Raw genomic sequence first — 25,208 nt, forward strand, 5'->3', positions numbered from 1 at the left:
TCAGCTCAGTAAGGCTGTAATTTTTATTTGGAAGAAATTTTGTTCTAGTTTTATTTTATCCTTAAATTACAGCAAGCTGACGCGGGCCTCTCACTGTTGTGGCCTCTCCCGCTGCGGAGCACAGGCTCCGGACGCGGAGGCTCAGTGGCCATGGCTCACGGGCCCAGCTGCTCTGCGGCATGTGGGATCCTCCCAGACCGGGGTACGAGCCCGTGTTCCCTGCATCGGCAGGCGGACTCTCAACCACTGCGCCACCAGGGAAGCCCCAGCAAGCTATTTTTGAGAGCCACCATATCCTAGTGGCTGAGGGTTCTCGTGTTGGGCAGATAATAAATGGTTTGAGTCCTGGTATTGCCTCATACTATTGCCTCATACTAAGTCCATAACCTTTATCAAGTTACTTTATTTCCTTGAGCCTCAATTTCCTCATCTGTGAAACCTACTTTACACTTACAAGGTATTATGAGGAATCTCTGCATGTGTGTGTTTATTATTCAGTAATGGTATTTATTACAATAATTAAATATAATGCCTAAATTTCATTTGGTGATATTAAGGGAAAACTAAAGGAAATAGGAGAGGAAAAAATTGTCAATAAAAAATTATAGTAGTTTGCTTCAAGTTGATGCAATACTCCTTAATTGAAAATTTGTTTTTCACAATTAGAATAATTTGCTACATGTTAAACCAGGATATTTGTTACTTTACAGGGGCAAATTATTTTAATATCTGTTCTGTTCATGGATATTCTGAGAAATATATTACATTAACTGTAATACCCTATGCTGATTTCAGACTTAAAAAATGTTTAGGTTATTAGAAATATAGGAGGTACAATTAAATTTTTTGAATGAATGTTCTTTAATAACTCAAAATTCCTATTTATAGGCACTGAAAGATAGCACAGAAGTGGAAATTGTGGACGAGAAAATGAGAAAAAAGATAGAACCAGAAAAATGGCCAATTCCGGGCCCTCCTCCACGTAGTGTGCCACAAACAGACTTCTCTCAACTGATTGATTGCCCAGAGTTTGTACCAGGCCAAGCCTTTGGTTCACATACAGGTAACACCTTTTCTTCTAGAGCAAACAGCATAACAGTGGGCTATTTAGTCCAATTTACCTTTCCTTTTTAAAGTTTATATAGATTCAATAGAAAATTAAAGATAACCCAGTGACTTATGATGCTTTAAATTCTATTCATATTGCCTCCCGCAGAAAGTTATAAATTAAATAGGGATTTAAGAATTATGGGAGGAGCTCTGCTCTATTTATTCTTATTTGTCTACTTTGTCACATGTGGAGTTTCTACCTATCTTCTTAATTTTACTAAATGATTATAGATGTATTCTGCCAGTTTTCCCCTTGTAAGATTGGAATAGTCTAAAAGTTTTAAGAGTGGGGGTAGCCTTCCTTTAATTTTTTTCTTATGTGCTTCAACTTTGTCTTGAAATGACAAGATGACCTATATTCTAAATCAGAATTGGGGATCTCTTATGAAGTTATTGTAATTATATATTAAGGAATTAGTGGTATTTAGAATTTCCAAAAATTGCTTTAATGTTAAGAATTTTTTCCTGGATCATTTTTAAGACATTCCCTCTTGGGAAAAAATATGTGTGCTTAAACTTTTTTCAGTCAGGGTGATGATCTACTGATGCTCTTGGATGTCATTTGATCGGAATATGCAGAGGAATAGGTGACTCACTGAAATATCATTATAAACATTGGAACAAATCGTCTGCAGAAATGAAAGCGACCAGACTTCTGTGCAAGAATGTCTACTCCCAACTCCTGTGGAGGAGGTTGGGCCAACACTACAGTGGAGATAAACACCCTTGTGATGATGATGAAAGACAGACCAGAGGACTGCTGTTGTTTTTATAGGAGCTGCCCATTTGTTTGTAATTAGCCTGGGCTGCATGTGCTACTTTTGTTCACGGTGGGAAAGTTAATTATCATTCTGGAAATATTGCAAGATTCTGTCTTTTCCTTCCAGACTTATGTACTTGTATCCAGATCAATAAAGCAGAAATAGAGAGGCTTGAGTGGAATTTCTCAGATTGTTAGGTCATTTGCTATTTGATTTGCTCTTCACAGTATAGTGTACATTGTATAATTCACATGTTGTCGTAGTGTTTCGCATGGACTATAAGATTTATTAATGTGGACACTAAGGGATAAGAAACTTAAGAAACGAATGAGAGTATTTTTTTTTTTTACTCTTCAGAATGTATTTTTGATATACCAGTGTAGAGAGCTCCCATCAATAAAGCACTGATGGACAGTCTCACAGATATTTTTATTTAGTGTTTCTTTGTCAGCCCTCTGTGCCTCTACACCTAGCAAGCAACTTGGGCAGGTGTTTTAAAAGTTGAAGAACTTCAAGTGACATTTTTTAGGGTTTTTTTTAAAAAAGAATACAATGTCTGATGGTAAGTTAGATTAAGTTATTGTGTAAACTTGGGGTCCAAGATGACATTTTTAACTGTCTTATGAAGAGGCATTTGGTCAGTTGTTAAATAGAAAATACTTTTTCCACAGGGTAGCTAAGATAGGTCAGTCAAGTTGGTGATGCCTGTCCATTAACCATTTATGCATTATTAATAAAATTACAAGAATAAAATCACAATGTTTGTACATTTTTGTGTTTTTTAAAAAAATATATACTCATTTACATGCACATACATATTGCCTGAACGAACTTTTTGGCCAACCCAATATAAGCACATGTATTGTGAATATTGTGAAACATACAACTTCATGGTAGAAACATTATTCAAGCTTAAAGAGCAATTAGAGATGATTATATCATAAACTTAAGTAGGTATTTAAAAATTCAATTTCTGTGTTAAAAATAGTAGATACTAATTTCTCTACCTTGTGCCAGATACTGTTCTAATCGTGTATACATGAACTATACATACTAATTTAGTTAATTCTCCCAGTTACTAGTGGTGGTTCCTAGTCTACTTTTAAAGCTTTATTTACTGCATGAACAGAGATGATTCATAGTATTAGGAATAGGGTTCTCTAGAGTTAATGTTTTTTTCATTCCTATAACTTCAGTATTAAGACTGACAGCCCAAACCTTTTCACTCGTACTAATTTTTTGGATCAATTGATGACATGTACCATTAAGTTGTAGAGCAGCAGTGTCCAATAGAAATATTACGTTTGCCACACATGTAATCCTAATAATTTTTAATAGCATTAAAAGCTGTAAAACAAATGAAATTACTTTTAATATATGCAAATATTATGACATTAATATAAAAATTATGGACCAATGTTATTTTTGTACCAAGTGTTTGAAATTTGCTGTGTATTTTACACTTATCCTGAATACATTTCAGCACTAGCCACATTTCAAGTGCTTTGTAGCTCCACAAAGCTAGTGGCTAGTTTATCGAACAGTGCGGTTTTAGAGCGTTTTCTGTTATGAATCATTATACTTCTTTTTAAAGCAATATAGTAATCTGGTTGTTGAAGCCTGGATCTGTGTGTCCATGGAGAAGATAATAAATCCATCTGATTCTCGTATGTAGTAGATGAAAGTAAAATCTTGGACTACTCTCTCAAACTCACTCCTGGAATGTGCCTTTGCATTTTCATTTAGTAAGTTAGGATTGTTGGTGTTCATTTATTTCAACTTTCTCTCTGTAGTATTCAACTTTGCAATATTTTCAGGGAATTGGCTTTAAGGAGTAAATAATGTTTAGAAGTTTACAGTATAAATTTGTTTTTAAAACACTTTTTGTCCAAAGCAAGTTCATATTGCATTATAACTTAAATATTCTTCGACTTCTGAAAAAAAATTTATAAAGGAATTGATTTTATAGAGCATATAATTACTTTGATTAAAAGTGTGGAGAAAGGCATTTTTAATTCCAGCAGAGTTGTAAAATATTTTGTTATTACCAGGACATTGCACTTTAATGACGTGACATTCTAGTCTTCACAGTATTCACTGCGAGCCAAGGGCCAAACTGCATTTAGGTAAACCTTGTTAGGCAAAGGAGATGAGAAAAGTATGAGTATTGGCCGCCTTAGTATAGATCCTAGCAGAACAATGAAGGATTGATTTTGCCTTGAATAAAATACGAATTTTATTTGCTTAGTAGCATTTAAGATTCCCTAATTTCATTACAATTAATGAATCTAAGGTTTCACAGAGAATTGACTCCCAAATAGATGTATTGTCATAATTAGTAAGTGACTTGCATTGATATTCTTGAGAAGTTTGAATGAATGTGTCTGCATAAGGATTGATAACATTCCTGTTATTATTCATTGGCTTCACTCGAATACATCTTACAAACCCCTTTGGGTTTGAAAATCATTGAAAGATTATAATTGAGATTGATTTATCATGTTTTTGTAAAGAAAGAAAATGCCCAATTAAAGAAAAAATGTTTGTTATAAGTAAGAAAACCATTATTTTAACTATAGAACTAACTTAAAATTTTAGAGTCTGCCCCAAATTCTCCAAGAATTGGAAGTCCACTGAGCCCAAAGAAAAACACTGAAACAAGTAATCTTCAAGCAGTGTCTAGAGGTTTGTCTGCCAGTTTGCCCGACTTGGACTCAGAACCTTGGATAGAAGTAAAAAAGAGACATTGTCCATCCCCAGTGAAATTGAAGGTAAGTTGTTATGACCCAAGTGAAGTGTGATATATCTTATTTAGAAATTTTAAAAAAAAATTATTTATTTAGTTTTGGCTGTGTTGGGTCTTCGTTGCTGTGTGTGGGCTTTCTCTAGTTGCGTTGAGTGGGGGCTGCTCTTTGTTGCGGTGCACGGGCTTCTCAATGTAGTGACTTCTCTTGTTGCGGAGCTCGGGCTAGGGCTAGGCATGTGGGCTAGCGCGTGGGCTAGGCGCGTGGGCTCAGTAGTTGCGGCTTGCAGGCTCTAGAGCACAGGCTCAGTCATTGTGGTGCATGGGCTTAGTTGCTCTGCGGCATGTGGGATCTTCCCAGACCAGGGCTCAAACCCGTGTCCCCTGCATTGGCAGGCGGATTCTTAACGACTGCGCCAGCAGGGAAGTCCGAAGTGTGATGAATTCTGAGTGGAGTGTAAGGCCACTGTTTTTGAGGTACATATATAAATTTGGAAAAGTTTTAAGAAAAATGGTAAAAATTGGAACCATTGCCCTTCAGTAAAGCTTATGGGTTACTAAGTAATTGAAAATAAATAATATTGTATCATTTTTTTAAATTTATCTTATTTCTGAATATGATTTAAGAATATTTCGCTTTAACCTTTTTTACTTGAAATTAGTTTATATTTGAATAATATTTGTTTTTTTTTATTTTTTTGTGTTTTTTTTGGTACGCGGACCTCTCACTGTTGTGGCCTCTCCCGCTGCGGAGCACAGGCTCCGGACGCGGAGGCTCAGTGGCCATGGCTCACGGGCCCAGCTGCTCCGCGGCATGTGGCATCTTCCCAGACCGGGGCACGAACCCGTGTCCCCTGCATCGGCAGGCGGATTCTCAACCACTGCGCCACCAGGGAAGCCCCCGTATTTTGATTGCTGTCACATAGTCCTTTCCTGCTCTTTGTACCTACCATCTTAAAACTTTTTAGGACCCCAGAGGGATCAATGTTGTCTGCCTTCCCTGTAGCCTTCCTTTTTTTTTTTTTAAATAATATTTATTTATTTAGGCTGTGCCGGGTCTTAGTTGCGGCACACGGGATCTTCGTTGCAGCATGTGGGATCTTTTTAATTGCAGCATGCGCACTTTTTAGTTGCGGCATGTGAACTCTTAGCTGCGGCATGCGTGTGGGATCTAGTTCCCCGACCAGGGATCAAACCTGGGCCCCCTGCGTTGAGAGTGCAGAGTCTTACCCACTGGACCACCAGGGAAGTCCCAGCCTTCCTTGATACGGGTTTTAGATTTCTATTTCCTCTAGTCATGTTTATTATTAATATAATTCCATTTGATTTCTGCTTTCCAGAAAATTATAAAAATTTCTGATCTTCTGATAGTTATACTTGTTTTCTTATTGGCAAATTATGGTATTAATATAATTGTGAGGTAAAAAGCTTTGAGACTAGGGAGGATCATTGAATCTGGAAGTCAGAAGACCCTGGTTGTTCTGGGAATTCCCAGTGGTTAGGGCTCTGTACTTCCACTGCAAGGGGTGTGGGTTCAATCCCTGGTTGGGGAAGTAGGATCCCGCATGACATGCAGCACGGCCAAAAAAAAAAAAAGTCCTTGGTTGTTCTAGTCCGTACTAATTCTGCAATTGTGGACAAACAGCGTCACATCTCTAGGCCTTTTTTTTTCCCTCATCTGTAAAACAAGTTGGTACTAAGGACCATTCTAACTCTAAAGGAGTCTTTAATATAATCCTTCTTTTTTCAGCTTTGTGGGTTTTTTTAATCTTAAACTGATTGTTTAGCAGTTACTTTATATTTATTGGCCTGGAATAATACTGGTATGATTTTCTTTTACAGTTTGACTGCTAATCTAGTTATTGAGCATACAGGGTTTTTTTTTTTTGTTTTTTTTGTTTTTTTTTTGCGGTACGCGGGCGTCTCACTGTTGTGGCCTCTCCTGTTGTGGAGCACAGGCTCCGGAAGCGCAGGCTCAGCGGCCATGGCTCACGGGCCCAGCCGCTCCGCGGCATGTGGGATCTTCCTGAACCGGGACACGAACCCGTGTCCCCTGCATTGGCAGGCAGACTCTCAACCACTGCGCCACCAGGGAAGCCCGAGCATACAGTTTTGATATTACTTACATTAACGTTGTTATGTGACATTTATTGTAAAAGTGATAACAATGTTTTTATATAAAATACCAATTTCTTCCTTCAGGAATCACCACCTCTACCTGAAGAGGCATCAAATCAACCATATCTTCCAGATGAACAAGAACAAGAAGAACTTGATTTTTTATTTGATGAAGAGATGGAACAAATAGAAGGGCGAAAAAACACATTTACTGATTGGTCTGATAATGATTCAGATTATGAAATTGATGACCAGGATTTAAACAAGATTTTGATTGTAACTCAGACACCACCTTACATGAGAAAACATCCTGGAGGAGATCGAACAGGCAACCACATATCTCGGGCAAAAATTACATCTGAACTTGCTAAAGTTATCAATGATGGCTTATATTATTACGAGCAGGATTTGTGGATGGAAGAAGATGAAAACAAACACACAGCCGTAAAGGTAATTGTTTCTGATCAACATCTTTCTGTTGATACTATGTTTTGATGGCACATTGCTGCTTATGTTTTCCTAAACTTGAGGGTTTATTTTATGAAATTTTGAATATAAATAAATTATATTTAATTTGAAAAATTCCTGGAAATATATCTGATATTCACAACCTGAAAAATTATTTTATTAAAATGACAGTGAGATAAGTACTTTAATTACAAAAATAAATATTAACACTCACTGATTAAAAACCCTTTTTTCAGGTGAAAATAATAAGAAGGCCTTTTCTCATAAGAAGGAATAAAATCTAAAGTTATGGTCAGGCTTAGTTTATATGCTTTTTCCTTTCCTGGCTAATCACCCTAGCTATGTGAGCAGGGCTTCACAAAGGAGTTACTTTTGTTGCCCCTTGTGTCCTTCTCACCTTAGTCTGTAGTGCATGTTCTGTGGTTGTAGAACTGGTTGTTGACAAGTATAGAAGATTAAACTGGCTGATTGTCTCTCCTTGTCCAATCATAACTTTGTTGCTGGGAGTGGTGTTTGAAACCTTGTTCCAATTTTTTATCTTCTTGCGTTTCACCCCACCTCCTGGTACCTATCCCAGTTATTAAGGTACAGTAAGAGAGTGCCAGAGTAGTCTACTGGCTATCTGCATTCCTTTTATATGACTTTTAATGGTATAGATAGGAATTAAAAAGGATCTTTTTCTGCCATTAAATTGATCAGAACCCCCCCCAAAATTAAATATTTGTTTTAGGGATAGAATAATGAGGGAAGAGTTATATAAGTATAATATGCCAAATAGGAAAGAGATCTTGGTCAGAAATACAGTTCTAGAAAGGAAAGCCAGCCAACTCGTGGTTGGAAAGAAGGGGCTGGCTGTCTGTGGAGCGCCATAGCATCAATAAGTGTGTGCTTTCCTTCTTGAGTCTTCATTTCTTTTCTTCCTGGAATTTCTCCATCACTGCTTTTACCCTCCTCTCTAGCCCCTGCCTTTCTGGAGATCCTGCCTCAGGATATGGTAGCTTGTCAGTGACTTAGAGCCTGAGCAGTTCTCTCTGTCCTACTGCTATGGGAAAGGAAGTGTGTTTTTATAAAGTTTCTTGGTTGAAAGTCTTTCCTTGTGTAAGGGTTGTTACTTTATTTGTGATACTTAAGTTCTATAAGTAACATCTAACTTAAATCCTTTCGGGAACAAAAAGAGATAGAAAATAAACGAATAATAGGTTAAAATTGTACTACCTCCATTCCCTACCCCTCTGCCCTGCTTTGTTCTTCACCATCTACCATTCTGTATATTGCACTTACTTCTTTTCTGTTTCCATCTCATGCATGTAAGATCTATGAGGATAGGGATTTTTGTCTTACTTTGTACACTGCTGTATCTCCAGCTACAACAGTTCCTGGCACAAAGTAGTGCTCAATCATATTTGTTAAAATGGATAAATGAATTACAGATTAAACATTATGAACTAACCAGGGGAACCTAACCTCTGTGTATAATATTGTTTCTGTGGGAAAATATTTTCAGAGTGCCAAATAACGAACTTTCAGGTCACCTTGAGAAACATATCCTGTTGATAGATGATTATTTGCTTTAAAGTATAGACAACAATAATTAAATTTAATTCATTCATCTATTGCCTTGGCCATTACATATTAGTCCGGGGAAAGTAATCTTGGCTATATGGCTCTTAAGCATTATGGGTCTGCTCGTAATTATGTCTTATCTGATCCCTATGTACACTGCTGTTACTTATTTCCTTTGTTTCTAATTCTGTGCTCAACATATAATTTCTCATTAGAATTGTACTTTTTCTGAGAGTCTGTTTAGAGGGAGAGGAATCAATTATTTAATATATATTAAACTCCTACTGTGTGTGTGACACTGTGTTAGGTCCTGGGCGTGGAAGGGGAAGATAACAGTAGGATCTCTACATGCCTGGTTCTTACAAATAATTGGGGTGATAGACATTAAAATAAGCTGCAATAAGTACTTGATCACAAATTATGATAAGTGTGAAAAGAACAAGATGCTATTGGATTAGGCTATAAGGGAATGCCTGTGAGAAAGTCACAGTTATAGTGAGATAGGAACTATGAGTAAGAATGAACCATGCAAATAACAGATAAACCATATTTTAGGAAAAGGGACTAGCAGGTGTAAGGATCTGAGATGGGAAAAAATTTGGTATATTTGAGGAACTGAAAAAAGGTCTGTTGATAGTATTTATGTAAGAGAACAGTTATAGATATATAGACATGCATCTGATCTTAGAAGGTAACATGTGGGCCATGTTAAACAGTTTGGAACTTACCTAAAGTTCAGATGCAGTACCTTGAAGAATTTTATACAGGCCAACAGGATGTGATCTAATTTTTATTTTTAAAATATCACTAGTTACTATGGCAGAGAACGGATTAGATGGGGACAAGAGTGGCAGAAGAAATCCAGTTGGGAGGCTATTAAAGTAGTCCAGGAGATGTATGTTGGTAATTTAAGATAAATTGGTAGCAGAGGAAATGTAGAATTTATAAGACCCAGGTCTGAGCCCTGAGGAGTGATCATTTAGGAGTTGTGTAGGAAACTGGTGTGGAACCCAAACACTGTCTTCAAGAGGAAAGAATAATCAGATGTGTCAGAAGCCGGACAGATTGAGTGTAGGTATAAATGAAAAGAATGCCAAATTGGTAGGGTTGTTTGTTGATCATTTCTGACTTTGTAAAGGAAGTTTTGCTGAATCCAGAAGCTGTGTTGAACTGTACCAAAGAGTAGGTGTAGACCTTCTGTTTCTGACATGTCCTTATTACTGAAGACAACTAAAATGGCCTTTTAATAAATGAGAAAATATCTACTTAAAATCCTTGAAGATCTACAAGGTAAGTTATTATCAGAATAAAACCATAGAGAAGTAGAGTGTTGAAACCAGTTTTGTCTGGGAGACGATTTTGGAATTTGGGTAGTTTGAGAAGTTCAGCTTTGCAAAAGCCACTCAAAATATAGGGGTAAAAGACAAACCCATGGCCCAGTCAAAGTCAGGGATTCCAACAGGAGTCCTTTTCCCATTGAATTGGTACCTAAGGAAAATACCCTAGGGAAAGAGAACTTAACTGCTTTCTCATCTTCGCCTCTATGGGACCACAAAGTGTATTTCCTTAGTTGTGCTAAGCAGAATAAGGAGAAAAAAATTGGCTTAGAAGTTATAATCATGCAACCCAAATTCACACTATATGGGTGACTAGAGTAACTACTAGTCATAAATTTAAAGTGATTGTGGCCTGTTTATTTCCCAGAAATTAGCAGAAGCAAATCTGACTTTTTTGTGAAGACATTCACCTTTATCCTAGACCTCAAAGAATTTACTCAAATTATTTTGTAATGAAAGTGAGCAGCTTGGGCTTCCCTGGTTAAGAAACCGCCTGCCAGTGCAGGGGACACGGGTTTGAGCCCTGGTCCGGGAAGATCCCACATGCCACGGAGCAACTAAGCCCGTGAACCACAACTACTGAGCCTGCGCTCTAGAGCCTGCGAGCCACAGCAACTGAGCCCACGTGCCACAACTACTGAAGCCTGTGTGCCTAGAGCCTGTGCTCCACAACAAGAGAAGCCACCACAACAAGAAGCCCACACACTGCAACGAAGAGTAGCCCCTGCTCGCTGCAGCTAGAGAAAGCCCAAGCACAGCAACAAAGACCCAATGCAGCCAAAAGTAAATAAATAAATTAATTAATTAAAAAAGTGAGCAGCTCACAAAGTTAATAAGCAAACAAGGAAATAAGGTACTGCATGTGAGAATGAGCAAAAGTAACAGACAGTAAGACCATACCCTGAAAAATTTTAGATAGTAGGATTATTAAACATAGTATAGAGTAACTTTGCTTACTGTGTTTAAAGAAAAATATCTGCAGGGAAAAATAAATTCTAAAGAATAACCTTTCTAGAACTTCTGGAATAAAAACAGTTAAGGCTGAAATTAAGAACTCAGTTAATTGAAGGGATTAACAGCAGATTAGATACAATTAAAGAATCAGTGAATTGGAAGACAGTTTACAAGAAGCTATTCAGAAATCAGCATAGAGAGATAAAGAGATAGAATATGTGAAAGAAGGTATAGAATGGTATTGTAGACAGTCTTTGATATTATTTGGTGTATTTCAAATCAAGTTGTATAATTTAACATCTAGTGGATTTTATTATAAATCTTTTTATTTTTGAGAGAAGTAAAAAGCAAGTGGAACATAGAGTGATAAACATGGTCTAAGATAGATATTTATTCAGAGTTCCAGAAGGAAAAGAGAGAAAATGGGACAGAGTCAGTATTTTAATAGGTAACACCTAGGACTTTTTCTGAACTGCAGAGAGGTAGCAGAATAGAGCTGCCAGGGAAGAAAGGCGGTTACTTTCAAAGAAAGAAGAGTGACTGGACAGCTGATAGCTGACATCTCACCAGTAACATTTGAATGCAACAGACAATGGAACAATGGTGTTAATATAACACGGGAAAATAACTACCAACCTATAATTGTGTGCCTTGCAAAAGTATCTTTCAAGTAAGAGAGTGACATATAATGAGAGGAATTGCAGTTCGTCAAAGGAATTTCCAAAATTGGAATAAAAGTGATTCCAGGTGCCAGAACTACAGAAAGGAGTATAGAGCAAAGCAAGTGATAAATATGTGAATAAATCTGAATAAACATTAACTCTATAAAACAATAACTGTGTCTCACAGATCTAATATAACATTAACACAAACTGGGAGAGAGCAATGAATGAATCGTATTTAAAGGTACTTTTGTGTTTGGAAAGAAGATAATTGATTAGTTTTAAAAGTTTTCATTTTGCCGTTTGAATGACACCCATTTAAAAATAAGATTAGGGGCTTCCCTGGTGGCACAGTGGTTGAGAGTCCGCCTGCCGATGCAGGGGACACGGGTGCGTGCCCCGGTCCAGGAAGATCCCACATGCCGCGGAGGGGCTGGGCCCATTAGCCATGGCCGCTGAGCCTGTGCTCCGCAATGGGAGAGGCCACAACAGTGAGAGGCCCGCGTATGCAAAAAAAATAAAATAAAAAATAAAAATAAGATTAGAAGGAATAATCTTGAAACTAGGAGAAAGGGAAAATGTGGAATAAGACAAGAATAAAGGGGAAGGAATCTTCCAGCACAAAAATGAGGTAGTAAATTGAAACCCAAATATTTAAGTAGCAAAAATGAATATTATCAGAATGTATGCAAATACAACCAGTTATGTTATTTACATGTGACACATCAAAAAGATAAGAAAGCCAAAAGATTGAAATTAAAAGACTGAAAAAATACATAACATAAAATAGTAATAATCCAAAATCAATCTACAAAGTGTAGTCCCTATCAGTATCCTAACTGGCTTCTTTGCAGAAATTGACAAGCTGATCTGAAATTCATAATGTAAATTCAAGGGACCCAGAATAGCCAAAACAATCTTGAAAGAGAACAAAGTTGAAGGATTCATACACAGTCCTTACATTAAGGCAATGTTGATACTAGTATAAGGATAGACATACAGATCAATGGAAGAGAATTGAGAGTTGGGAAATACACCTATGTGTCTGTGGTCAACCAGCTTCCAGCAAAGGTGCCTAAAAAGCCATTCAATAGGGAAAGAATAGTCTTTTCAACAAGTGGTCTTGGGACAAGTAGATATCCACATACAGAAGAATAAGTTAGACACCACCCTAACTCACCGTGCACAAAAATTAATTCAAAATAAATTAAACACATGAATATAAGAGCAAAAACTGCAAAACTCTTGGAGGAAAACATAGAAGAAAATCTTTGACTTTGTATTTGACAGTGGTTTCTTATATGACACCAATAGCACAAGCAACAGGAGGAAAAAATAATTTTGATATTATCAAAAAATTTAAAATTTTGTACTTCAAAGGACACCAGAAAATGGACCTCCCCCCAAAAAAACCATTTACATTAGCACCCCCCAAAATGAAATAACTGAGGTATAAATCTAAGAAAATATGTACAAGGTCTATGTGAGGAATACCATAACTTTGATGAAAGAAATCAAAGAACTAAATAAATGAGAGAGATTCTGTATTCATACACAGGAAGAGAGACTCAATATTGTCAGTTTTCCTAAATTGATCCAATGCAATCCCAATCAAGATTCTAGGAATTTATTTTGTGGATATTGACCAACTGATTCTAAAATTTTATGGAGAGGCAAAAGACCCAGAATAGGGGCTTCCCTGGTGGCGCAGTGGTTGGGAAGCTGCCTGCTGATGCAGGGGGCGTGGGTTTGTGCCCTGGTCCGGGAGGATCCCACGTGCCACGGAGCGGCTGGGCCCGTGAGCCATAGCCGCTGGGCCTGCGTGTCCGGAGCCTGTGCTCCACAACGGGAGAGGCCGCAGCGGTGAGAGGCCCGCGTACCAAAAAAAACAAACAAAAAAAAGACCCAGAATAGCCCATACAATATTGAAGGAGAAGATAAGTCAGAGGACTGATAATATCCAACATCAAGAGTTACTATAATGCTATGATGATCAAGACAGTGTGATATTGGTGAAATAACAGACAAATAGATCAATGGAACAGAATAGAGAACCCAGAAATGACCTCTAAAAATAAACTGATCTTTGGCAGAGGAGCAAAGGCAATAAAATGGAGAACATATAGTCTTTTCAACAAATTGTGATGGAACAACTGGACATCCACATGAAAAAAATGAATCTAGGCACAGACCTTACTCCCTTCACAAAAATTAACTCAAAATGGATCACAGGCTGAAATGTGAAACACAAAACTATAAAACTCCTAGAAAGTAATATAAAATAAAATCTAGATGATCTTGGGTTGAGCAATGACTTTTAATAAGTTGGATTTCATTAAAATGAAAAACTTTTGCTATGTGAATGGCACTGTCAAGAATGAGAAGCCAAGCTATGGAATGGTAGAAAATATTAGTAAAACACACATCTGATAAAGGACTATAATCCAAGATATACAAAGAACTCTTAAAATCAACAATATGAAAACAACCTGAATAAAAAATGGACCAAAGATCTGAACAGACATCTCACCAAAGAAGATATACAAATGGCAAATAAGAATACGAAAAGATACTCCACGTCCGTATATCATCAGGGAATTGCAAAGTAAGACAGCAGTGAGATTCTACTACACACCTATTAGAATGGCCAACATCTAGAACACTGACAACACTAATAAATGCTTCTGAGAATGTGGAGTAACCCTCATTCATTGGAGGTAGGAATGCAAAATGGTACAGCTACCTTGGAAGACAGTTTGGAAGTTTCTTAAAAAACTAAACATACTCTTACCATAAATTGTGTGGACAATGTTTTGTCCACACAAAAACCTGCACGTGGATGTTTAAAGCAGCTTTATTCATAATTGCCAAAACTTGGAAGCAACCAGGACATCCTCCAGTAGGCAGATGGATAAATAAACTGTGGTATATCCTGACAATGAAATATTATTTAGTGGTAAAAAGAAACGAGTTATCAGACCATGAAAAGACATGCAGGAACCTTAAATGCATGTTACTAAGTGAAAAGGTCCAATCTGAAAAGGCTACATACCGGGTGATTCCAACTAGTCAGTGTTCTGGAAAAGGAAAATGATGGAGATAATAAAACTAGTGGTTTCTAGGGGTTGGGGGGAGGGAGGGATGAATAGGCAGAACAGACGATTTTTAGGGCAGTGAGATTTTTTTGGTATGATAATATTATAATGATGGATATGTCATTATCCATCATTTATATCCATCCATATATCAAAACCCATGGGAAGTACAACACTGAGTGAAACCTATGTAAATTATGGACTTTTGGTGATGTGTCATTGTAGGTTCACGGATTGTAACAACTGTAACGCTTGGTGCAGTTTGTTGATAGTGGGCAGGCTGTGTTGGGGGGAGGTTATAGGGTATATGAGAACTCTAGTTTCATATAATTTTGCTGTGAAGGTAAAACTGTTCTAAAACATAGTGTACTGAAAAAAACAGGTTAGGAGAAAATATTTGCAAATCATATTTAATAAAGGAGTTGCATTTTTAATATGTAAAAAAACTCTTACAGCTCAATAATAAAAAGGACAAATAATCCAGTTATAAAATGAGCAAAGAAAATGAATAGATATTTCTCCAAAGAAGATACACAAATGGCCAATAAGCCCATGGAAACTTGGTTGACATCATTAGCCATCAGGGAAGTGAAGTGAAAAATCATGATCACAGTGAGATGCCACCCATACCTACTAGGATGACCACAATAAAATATATATACTCACAATTGCTGGTGATGATGGGGGAAATATGAATCCTCATGGACTACTGGTAAGCAATTTGGCAGTTCTCAAAATGTTAAACAGAGTTATTATATGACCCAGGAATGCCACTGCTAGTTATATACATGAGGGAAATGACAATATATGTCCACGCAAAAACTTGTACACAAAAGTCTTCCTTGCAGCATTATGAAAGTGGAAAGAACTAAAATGTTTGTCAGTTGGTGAATGGATAAATAAAAGGTGGTATAGCCATACAATGGAATATTATTTGGCAATAGAAAAAAGTGAATTTACTGATACATGCTATATGAAAACATCATGCTAAGTAAAAGAAGCCAGTCACAAAGTACCACATATTATACGATTCTGTTTATCTGAAATGTCCAGAACAGAGAGAAATTAGATTGGTGGCTGTCTAAGGTGGGGTTTGGGATAGGTGGAGAAAATAGTGACTGCTAGTGGGTACTGGGCTTCTTTTTGGAGTGATGAAAATGTTGTAATATTGATTGTGATGATGGTTGCATGTGTAAACTAAAAACAATTGTACACTGGGGTAGATTGTACCACAAGTGAATTATATCTTAATAAAATGATTTTTAAACAAGTAAAAGGAAAGACATCCTGTGTACATGGATTGGAAGTCAGTACTACCCAAAGTGATCTACAGATTCAGTGCAATCCCTATCAAAGTCCCAATGGCATTTTTTGCAGAAATAGGATAACGGATAATGAAATTTATATGGAATCTCATGGGACCCTGAAGAACCAAAAACAATCTTTAAAAAGAAGAAATAAATTTGGAAATCTCATGCTGCTGATTTCAAAACATATTGCAAAACTACTGTAATTAAAACAGTGTATTGCTGGCATAAAGATAGACATAGACAAATGGAACTACAGAGCCCAGAACTTGAATGCCAAGACCACTCAGTGGGGAAAGGACAACTTCTTCAACAAATGGTGTTGGGGAAACTGTGTATTCACATGCAAAAAAATGGAGATGGACCCTTACTTTAACACCATATGCATAAAAATTTTAATAACAGATTAAAGACTTCAACCTAAAACTCAAAACCCTTAGAAGAAAACATAGAAGTGAAGCCTCATGACATTTGATTCGGCAGTGATTTCTTGGATATAACACCAAAAGCACATGTTAAAAAAAATAGACAAGTTGGAATTCATGAAAATCAAAAGTTTACGTGTATTAACAGACACAAAACAGGGTGAACAGACAGCCTGCAAAATAGGACAAAATATTTGCTTATCATAACTGATAAGATGTTAATATTCTTGAATATATAAAGAAACCCAGCAACTCAACAAAATAACTCAATTTAGAAAATGGACAAAGGACTCGAATAGACATTTTTCCAAAGATGATATACAAATGGCCAATAAGCACATGAAATTATGCTCAACATCATTAGTCATTGGAGAAATGCAAATCAAAATCAAATGAGTTATCAACTCTTTAGGATGGCTACTTTCAAAATAAAAAGCAAAACACAGAAAATAACATTTGTTGGAGAGGATGTGGAGAAATTGAAACCTTACATTGGTGTTGGAAACATAAAATAGTATAGCTGCTATGGGAAACAGTATGGCAGTTAGAAAACTAAAGAGGTATTTGCATGTTTATAGCAGCAGTATTCACAATAGCTAAAAAGTGAAAACAACACAAATGTCCATTATCAGATGAATGGATAAACAAAATGGTGGTGTTTATGGGCGATGGAATATTATTCAGCTTTCAGAAGAATGGGAATCTGTCACATGCTACATACATCACTGATAGTCTTTCAGGACATACTAAATGAAATAAGTCCCAAAGACATAGTGTATGATTCCATTTATATGAAGTACGAAAGTTTTAATATTCATGGAAACAGAGTGGTGTTTATGGGGTGGGGGGAAATGGGGAGTTGTTTTAATTGGATAGAGTTTCAGTTTTGTTTAATAAAAAAACTTGGGTATCTGTTGCACAACAATGTGAGTATACTTAACACTACAGAACTATACACTTAAAGATGGTTAAGATGGTGATTTGTTATTTGCTTTTTTATCCCAATTAAAAGTAAAAATTATAAAAGAAACCCAGCCATTTACCAAATAAATAAAAAGTAAAGGAAAAAAGCTGTAGTACATATATTTATATCAGACAGAATAGACTTACAAAGTAGACTTGAAGACAAAAAGCATTACTAGTGCTAAAGAGTGTCCTTTTGTAATGATTAAAAGTGAAGAAATTCATCAGAAAGTATAATTTAATATTTGATGTATTTAATACAAAATATTCGAATATGTGAAGTAAAAGTTGATAGAACAAATCCAGTCATAGTGATGTAATTTACCCCCAACTAAATAAAGAGTGATCAAATAATTAAAAAAATGAGAATAATTTGAGAAACAACTCTGTACCTAGCAACTGCAGAGTACATGTTCTTTTTGAAGATATGTATACTACTTTGACCTATTTTACAAAGCAAATTTTTAAGCATTGATAATACATAAAACACACTAGTAGTGGAATTAATTTAGTGTTTAACAATGGAAATAATACCCTGTGTGTTTTGGAACAAAGATATATTTTAAATAACTCACCAAAGAAAAAATCATAGTGGAAATTAGAAAATCTAAGTGGAATGTTAGTTGAATTTTAAAGGTGCACCTAGAGAGATAGGCTTAAATGCAAATATTAGGTAAAATTCTTGAAATTAATAAACCAATCACCACTATTATCTTTGCTGTATAAAAATCCTCCCCCCCCCCAGTCTCAAAGGCTTAAAGTAAAAAATTTCTCACACTGCTTGGCAGTGATTGGGTTGGCTGCTGCAACTCTGTGTGTGTGTGTGTGTGTGTGTGTGTGTGTGTGTTTGGTTCTGTTTGGTTGGTATTCATGCTGAAAAAGCAGCCTGTGTACAGTACTTGCTTATTCATTCATATAGCAGATGGGGTGAACAAGAGGATGAGCTAAAGTGTATAATTGTTTTCAAAATTGCTGCTTAGGTGTGTTTTATGTATATTTGCTCACATTCCGTTGGCTAAAGCAAATCACATGGGTAAGTGTTGTATATGGGCCAGAGTTGTTTATGCTCCAAGGAGATGAAAGGTAATTACAATGGGTAGATGTATGTAATCCTTTAATTTAGGAAATCTGGGCTCTGAGCAGTAATAGAATCTACTGTAGCTTTTATGAAGCTAGAAGTTAGAAAGTTCTCAAGAAGTTAGAAGAAGCATTAGCAAAATAAATTTTCATAAAAGTATATGGAAAGAGGGCTCCCTGGTGGCGCAGTGGTTGAGAGTCCGCCTGCTGATGCAGAGGACACGGGTTCGTGCCCCGGTCCGGGAAGATCCCACATGCTGCAGAGCAGCTGGGCCCGTGAGCCATGGCTGCTGAGCCTGCGCGTCCAGAGCCTGTTCTCTGCAACGGGAGTGGCCACAACAGTGAGAGGCCCGCGTACCGCCAAAAAAAAAAAAAAAAAAAGTATATGGAAAGAAATAATTTAATTAATTAGATCTAACAGAGGATTAATCATACCAGCACTTAATTCTTTGAAAAGGCCAAGATTATACTTAGGAAAACAAAATAGAGGGAAATTTAAATATTTTAGCTGCAGTGAATATAAGGATGTAATTACTGATTATGGAGAACTTTTTTTTTTTTTTTTTTTTTATGGAGAACTTTTAATAGGTATTTCAGACCAATGATTTGAACATTTAGATAAGGAAAAATTTCTAGAAAAATATATGTTACCAAAACTGACTGGAAAAGAAAGTAAGTTGCTATAGATCATTTTAAATAATCTTCAGACTCCAAGATTTAACTTAATTTTATTAGCAAGTTCTTCTAAAATTGGAATAATTCCAGCCATGAAAAAGTTTGCAGTGAATAGAGCTAATAAGTATTCAAATATTTGTTGAATTGACTGAGGGAAAAAAGGGAATACTTGACTCATTTTATGAGAAGAGCATAACCTTGATACTAATACCTGAAGAGAACATGAATGAGAAATTCATGAAAATATGAATGAGATTTCATTTTCTAATAGTATAAAACAACCATGAAAGGATCTATGTATTTTTGAAATGTGTACAAACATACATAGAAGGTAATACTGTAAAGAAAAAGGCAGGAATAATTATCACGTAAGTCAGGATTTGGATTGTTTTTGTGGGAAGGGAGTAGAATACACAGGGTTTCATTATACTAACAGTGTTGTGTTTCTAGTAGTTTTTACATATTTTCTTTTTAAATTTTCATTTAAATTTATTTATTTTACATATTAGTTTTCTAAACAAGTTGCACAGGTATGTTTAATACGTTTTCCTATGTGGCATATTTCATGACAGTACTAAGAACAGGCTAGCATGAATGGGAATGTGTGGGACAAGAAGAGGTAAGCCAAACATGGGTTACTTCTTGGAGCAGCAGGGCTGTTTTTGGGCTAAAATAAAGGTTAGGGTGAACTTTTTTTTTTTAATACTTAAAAATGTTTTTTTTATTGAAGTATAGTTGATTCACAGTATTGTGTTATTTTCAGGTGTAAGGTTGAACCTGTTTTTGTTTTTTGTATACAGCTATTTGTCTTCTTGTCCAGTGGTCTGCTTGGGGTGGTGTTGCAAAGCTGTACATTGTTGAAGGCTTTATTAACAGGGGACATACAGATAGGACTTCCATCCAAGAGATGTGCTGCTGGGCCTCAGCATCTTGTCACTCATTGCTGGCTCGCTTCTGGGCTTGTGAGGCTCAAGAATTGTCCAGTCTACTGTCTGTCATGATGCCTCTCCCTAATGAGAAATCTTTAGTTTGAACCTGCAGAACAAAGGAGTAAAAACATCACAACCAGTTCTTCACTCGTTGTACCCTCTGTCCGAGTTGATTGTGTGGAAACCTAAATATACTCATGCCTTTGTTTCTAGCATTTCAGGAAGAACCTTCAAATTGGAAGCTTTTGAATCACACTGGTCAGTCAGTTAATCTCATCTTTAGGCTCATCGCATTTGCTATTTTGCAGTATGTCAGCTTTGTCTAGTACTTCTTAGAGTATTATGTGAAGTTATCACTGGTGGTCTAAACGTCGATTCCCTGAGTTCTCCTTGGCTTTCCTGGCTTTATATTGTATGACAGAACATACTCAGCTGCTGGATGATTGAGACCATCAGCAGGCTCATTGTTGAGAGGGTAGACTGGAGGTGGGCTCTCTTCTGCCTTGACCTATTCTGAATTTGTGGAGTCCTCAAGCCTTGGGAGACCTGATGGCTGTTATTCACTCTGACTTTGCTGACTTCTTTGATGTCTCCTGCTGCATTTCCCTTACAAATGCAGGCAGGCCTTTGTGTTTGTTGCAGATGGTGAGAGGAACTTCAGTTGTGGTGAAGTCTTTGGTATGTAGCTGGAAATGGTGTACAAATTCACCAGGAGATGCCACATCCTCACCTGGCAGACAGAGACATGACACCATACTGACTTGGCAAGCTGAGAGTCACCACCACCACTTGAGCTGTTCCTCTTCTCACAGAGAAGAACACCAACTTGAGAACCTCTCTGGCAAAGCTGGGGACTGTTCCTGACCAGGAGTCAACTTGTGTGCAAGTTCCACTGAGTGCAATTCTGGACCAAAAACTAACTTCTCTAAACCTCAGATGGGGATCATTCTTGTCTTCTCTACCTCACTGAGTTTTAAAGACCTTTGAAAACTGTAAAAGACTGGGCATGTGTGAGAAGGAACAAAGGCCATATGGTTATGTGGGATCAGGAATAATGATGCAAATAGAGGTGAGACCAGGAATTTAAAGACAATGCAGAAGCTTCAGGCTTTACATAGAAATTGTGACATCAAAGTACAGTCTGTGGATTTCTTCCCCAGGTGCCACAGTGTCAGATATTTTCATAATTAGTCCTTTTGTGTTGTGTATTTTAAAATGCAAAACTCTTTTAATTCTTCCTCCTAATACCTTACTCTGAAAGACTTCCTCAGATTGCTTTCCTTTCACAGGCAGCATGAGGCCCCATCATTCTCCCTTTAGATATGATTTTGATTTGACTTCTCCCTGCTGAAGAGACAAATGAATTAGGAGACCTAATTTCAGGTTTTGCCTCACTATTTAAATTCTAGCCAAAGCCCCTTGTACAAGTCAGTTCCTTATTTTAGTACACATACTTCAATTATGGTAGCTTTATAGTAAGTTAACTCTTTCCCAGGAATTCATTCATTAACATCTGCTTGAGTGCCTGGCCTGTGCCACACTGTGCTGGGAGCTGGGAATGTGGTAGTGGACATGACTGACTATTGAATATGCAATCTCCAAGTAATTCATAATGGTGATGTTGATGAGAGTAGGGTGTGTGAATGGAGATAATTAATCCAAAAAATCTAGATAAATAGATAACTACCATAATTGACCATTGAATTTAGTTATGAGCTGCTTCATAAATAGGAAAGAAGAAACTTGCTGAGTTATCACAGAGGAAGTTGGGGTAAAAGTTTGAAGAAATGACAAGTGGAAATATGAATGTAATGCATTCAAATATATATGAATATTGAATATTATATTGAATAATATAATATGCATATTGAAGCTTGGTATAATATATTGGAGAAGTGGCAGTACCTGAAAGGATATGAGTCAAAGTTTGTGTGTGTATTTGTTTATTAATATATTTTTAAAGATTAGAAAGTACTGGAACATTTTACATGGTTATGGGAATGTTGGAGGGAAAGTTGAAGATATAGAAGGTAGTAGAAAATGGAGCTAAATTCTTGAGACTGTGAGACTGGATAGGATTCAGTGCATTGTGAATCAGGGTTTGTCAACCTTGGCCCTATTGACATCTTGAACCAGATACTAATTCTTTTCGTGGAAGCTGTCTTGTGCAACAAAGGATGGTTAGCATCATCCCTGGCCTCTATCCACTAGATGTCAGAAGCACCCCACCCCCATGACAATTTTAAAAAATATACCTTGAAGAGAGTTATGTGGGCAAAATCACCCCTAGTTGAGAGCAGTTGATACAGAGAGAGGTATTGGCCTTTCAAAGAGAGGCTTTGGTTCTTTACCTGGAGGGAAGAAATAGAACATGAGTGTAGATGAGTTTGTAGATTTCGTGGTAGAAATAGGAGTAATTTCCTCCTCATGATTTTACCTTTCTCAGTGAAATGAGTCAGGGTTATGGGGCTGGTGAAAGGGTCGAGAGTGACAAACTTAAGTCATTTTTGTAGAATGGAAGAAAATGGTTCTTAGAAAAATCAGAGATTCCTGGTGAGCAGTGGGAGACTACAGGCTATTTCTTCTGTAGAAATTTTACTAGGGAGGCTTTAGACCAAAGAGATTAGGCAGGAAAATGGAGGACAGTACCAAGATTATTCCTGATTTATTTCTAAATATGGAATGATGGAAAAGATCCTATCTAGATCTTACTAGGTCATGAGTATTTAAAGCTGTTAACTTATTGAAACTTTTTGGCTTTTCCATTACACCACATTCTCTCACTTTTCCTTCTACTTTGTCTTTTTTTTTTTTTTTAGTATTTATTTATTTGGCTTCAATGGGTCTTAGTTGCGGCATGTGGGATCTTTTACTTGCAGCACGTGTGATCTTTTTAGTTGCAGCATGTGGGATTTAGTTCCATAACCAGGGATAGAACCAGGGCCCCCTGCAATGGGAGCACAGAGTCTTAGCCACTGGACCACCAGGTGCTTCCCCCTTCTACTTCTGTACCCATTCTTTTTCAGTTAGATTTACGTTTATCGTCTGTTTGTTCCTTAATTGTCAGAGATTCCTAGGCTTATGACTTAAGACTCTATATTCTTACTCTAACTGCTCTCTCTAAGCACTCTTTCTACTCAGGACTTTATTCACCACTGTATGTTGTTTTAATCCCAACTCTTTTATATCTAGACTAGATTTTGACCCTGAATTTCAGATGCAGTGTGTCTAGCTGCCTCCTGGGACATTTCAACATATTTGTCCTAGAGTTCTTTAAAAATCAACATACCCCAAACTGAATTTATTATTTCTCCATTCAAAACCCCCTTCTTTAGCTCCTTTTCCTCCTCACAGTAAACAGAACTCCCCAGTTGGTTTATGATTCCTATCTTGGTGATTGCGTCTGTGATCCCTGAACATTGGCATGGGTATATCCCTCTTGCCTCAAGTTAGTAAGTCTTGTTTGTGTTACCCTCATATTTCATGAATTCTTTTATATCTCCATGTTTCTACTTTTCCAGCCTCATGTCACTGCTCTTTTTCTCTGTACACTGAAGTACTTGGAGTTTCCCAAAGATACTCTTCTCATCTTTAAGCTTTTGTGCATGTTCCACCAAAGCCTTGAAATCCTCTTGCCCCATCATCTTTTTTTTTTTTTTTTTGCGGTATGCGGGCCTCTCACTGTTGTGGCCTCTCCCGTTGCAGAACACAGGCTCCGGACACGCAGGCTCAGCGGCCATGGCTCATGGGCCTAGCTGCTCCGCGGCATGTGGAATCTTCCCGGACCGGGACACAAACCTTTGTCTCCTGCATCGGCAGGCGGACTCTCAACCACTGCGCCACCAGGGAAGCCCCTTGCCCCATCATCTTTGCTACACAAACTCCTATTCATGATTCAAACTTGGTTAGACATCATCTTCTTTGAGCATCCTTTCATGTTCTACATTTCCTGCTCTCTCCACAGTTACGTAAACCTCTATAGTAGCAGAATACAAGTGAAGGAGCTTGATTCAAGTGTTCTCTCTGTGAGTATATGAATGGCTAGGTTCCCAGATAACCCTCCTATGGAAAATAACTAAAAATTCTAGATTAAATTATTGAAAAAATTACAAAAAAAAAGTTATGCTTGTACCATAGATTGACTGAATATGCAATCCCAGAGAAAAGAAACTGAGCTCAGAAGCAGACATTTACTCAGAGGACATTTCTTGGTCTTGGTTCTGAATGGAGGCAGGTGGGAAGTAACCACTCAATGGTCAAACATTTATGGATTTGCAGCTCAAATTCATAATATACTTCAGTCTGAAAAAAGCTAGAACTAAGAATATAAAGTAGTTCTGGACTATTAAAATCACAGACGCCTGGCATATGCAAATGTATATCCTCTTTGGAGGAACTTATTTCAGAGTTTGGCAAACTCTTCTGTACAGGACTGGATAGTAAATATTTTCTGCTTTGCAGGCTACTTAGGGTCTCTGTAGCATGTTCTTTGTTTCATGGTTGGTTTTATGGTGGTTGTTTTTTGTATTTCTTATTTTATTTTAATGTAGCCCTTTATTGTAAAAGCTGTTTTTAGCTAGAGGGCTGTACAATAAAACAGACCACGGGCCAGATTTGACCCACTGATGGTAGACTGATGTCATTCTAAGCCTCAAAATATTCCCATAAGTATTTTCTAAGGGAAGTAAGTTTAGAATGGGGTTGGTGCTCAGAGAAAAAAATGACTAAGCAAGCAAGATAGTTCCACTATCTTGGTGGAGGATTTTATGTATACTTGGAAATAATTTATAATCTGTAGGTTTTAGGCGTAATATTCTGTAAATGTCAATTAGGCCAGACTCTTATCTGATAGCATTGTTCAAATCTTATATATCCTTAGACTTTTTTTTCCTCATATAAATTACTGAGAGAGGGCTGTTAAAATCTTCAACTGTGGTTGAAATTTGTTTATTTCTTCCTTTAGAGCTGTCAGTTTTTGCTATATAAATTTTGTAGCTCTATTGTTAAATGCATGTATATGT

At 37.0% G+C, this 25,208-nt stretch overlaps 1 protein-coding gene across 6 annotated transcripts in view; it reads left to right on the forward strand.

Annotated features, from left to right (window-relative positions):
- LARP1B (La ribonucleoprotein 1B) overlaps positions 1-25,208 on the forward strand; it is a 127,855-nt gene that overhangs the window by 32,188 nt on the left and 70,459 nt on the right. For 4 of the 6 annotated variants that reach the window (XM_060148700.1, XM_060148701.1, XM_060148702.1 and 1 more), the window contains 3 exons: positions 889-1,063; positions 4,470-4,642; positions 6,817-7,182. In XM_060148700.1, coding sequence (XP_060004683.1) covers positions 889-1,063; positions 4,470-4,642; positions 6,817-7,182 — 714 coding nt within the window. Of the gene's footprint in view, positions 1-888; positions 1,064-1,636; positions 2,631-4,469; positions 4,643-6,816; positions 7,283-25,208 lie in introns of those variants that run through there. The other 2 variants (XM_060148704.1, XM_060148705.1) reach the window with 2 other exon arrangements.

This window comes from Lagenorhynchus albirostris, chromosome 4 (assembly GCF_949774975.1).
Source record: "Lagenorhynchus albirostris chromosome 4, mLagAlb1.1, whole genome shotgun sequence".
In the NCBI taxonomy this organism is placed as follows: Eukaryota; Metazoa; Chordata; class Mammalia; order Artiodactyla; family Delphinidae; genus Lagenorhynchus; species Lagenorhynchus albirostris.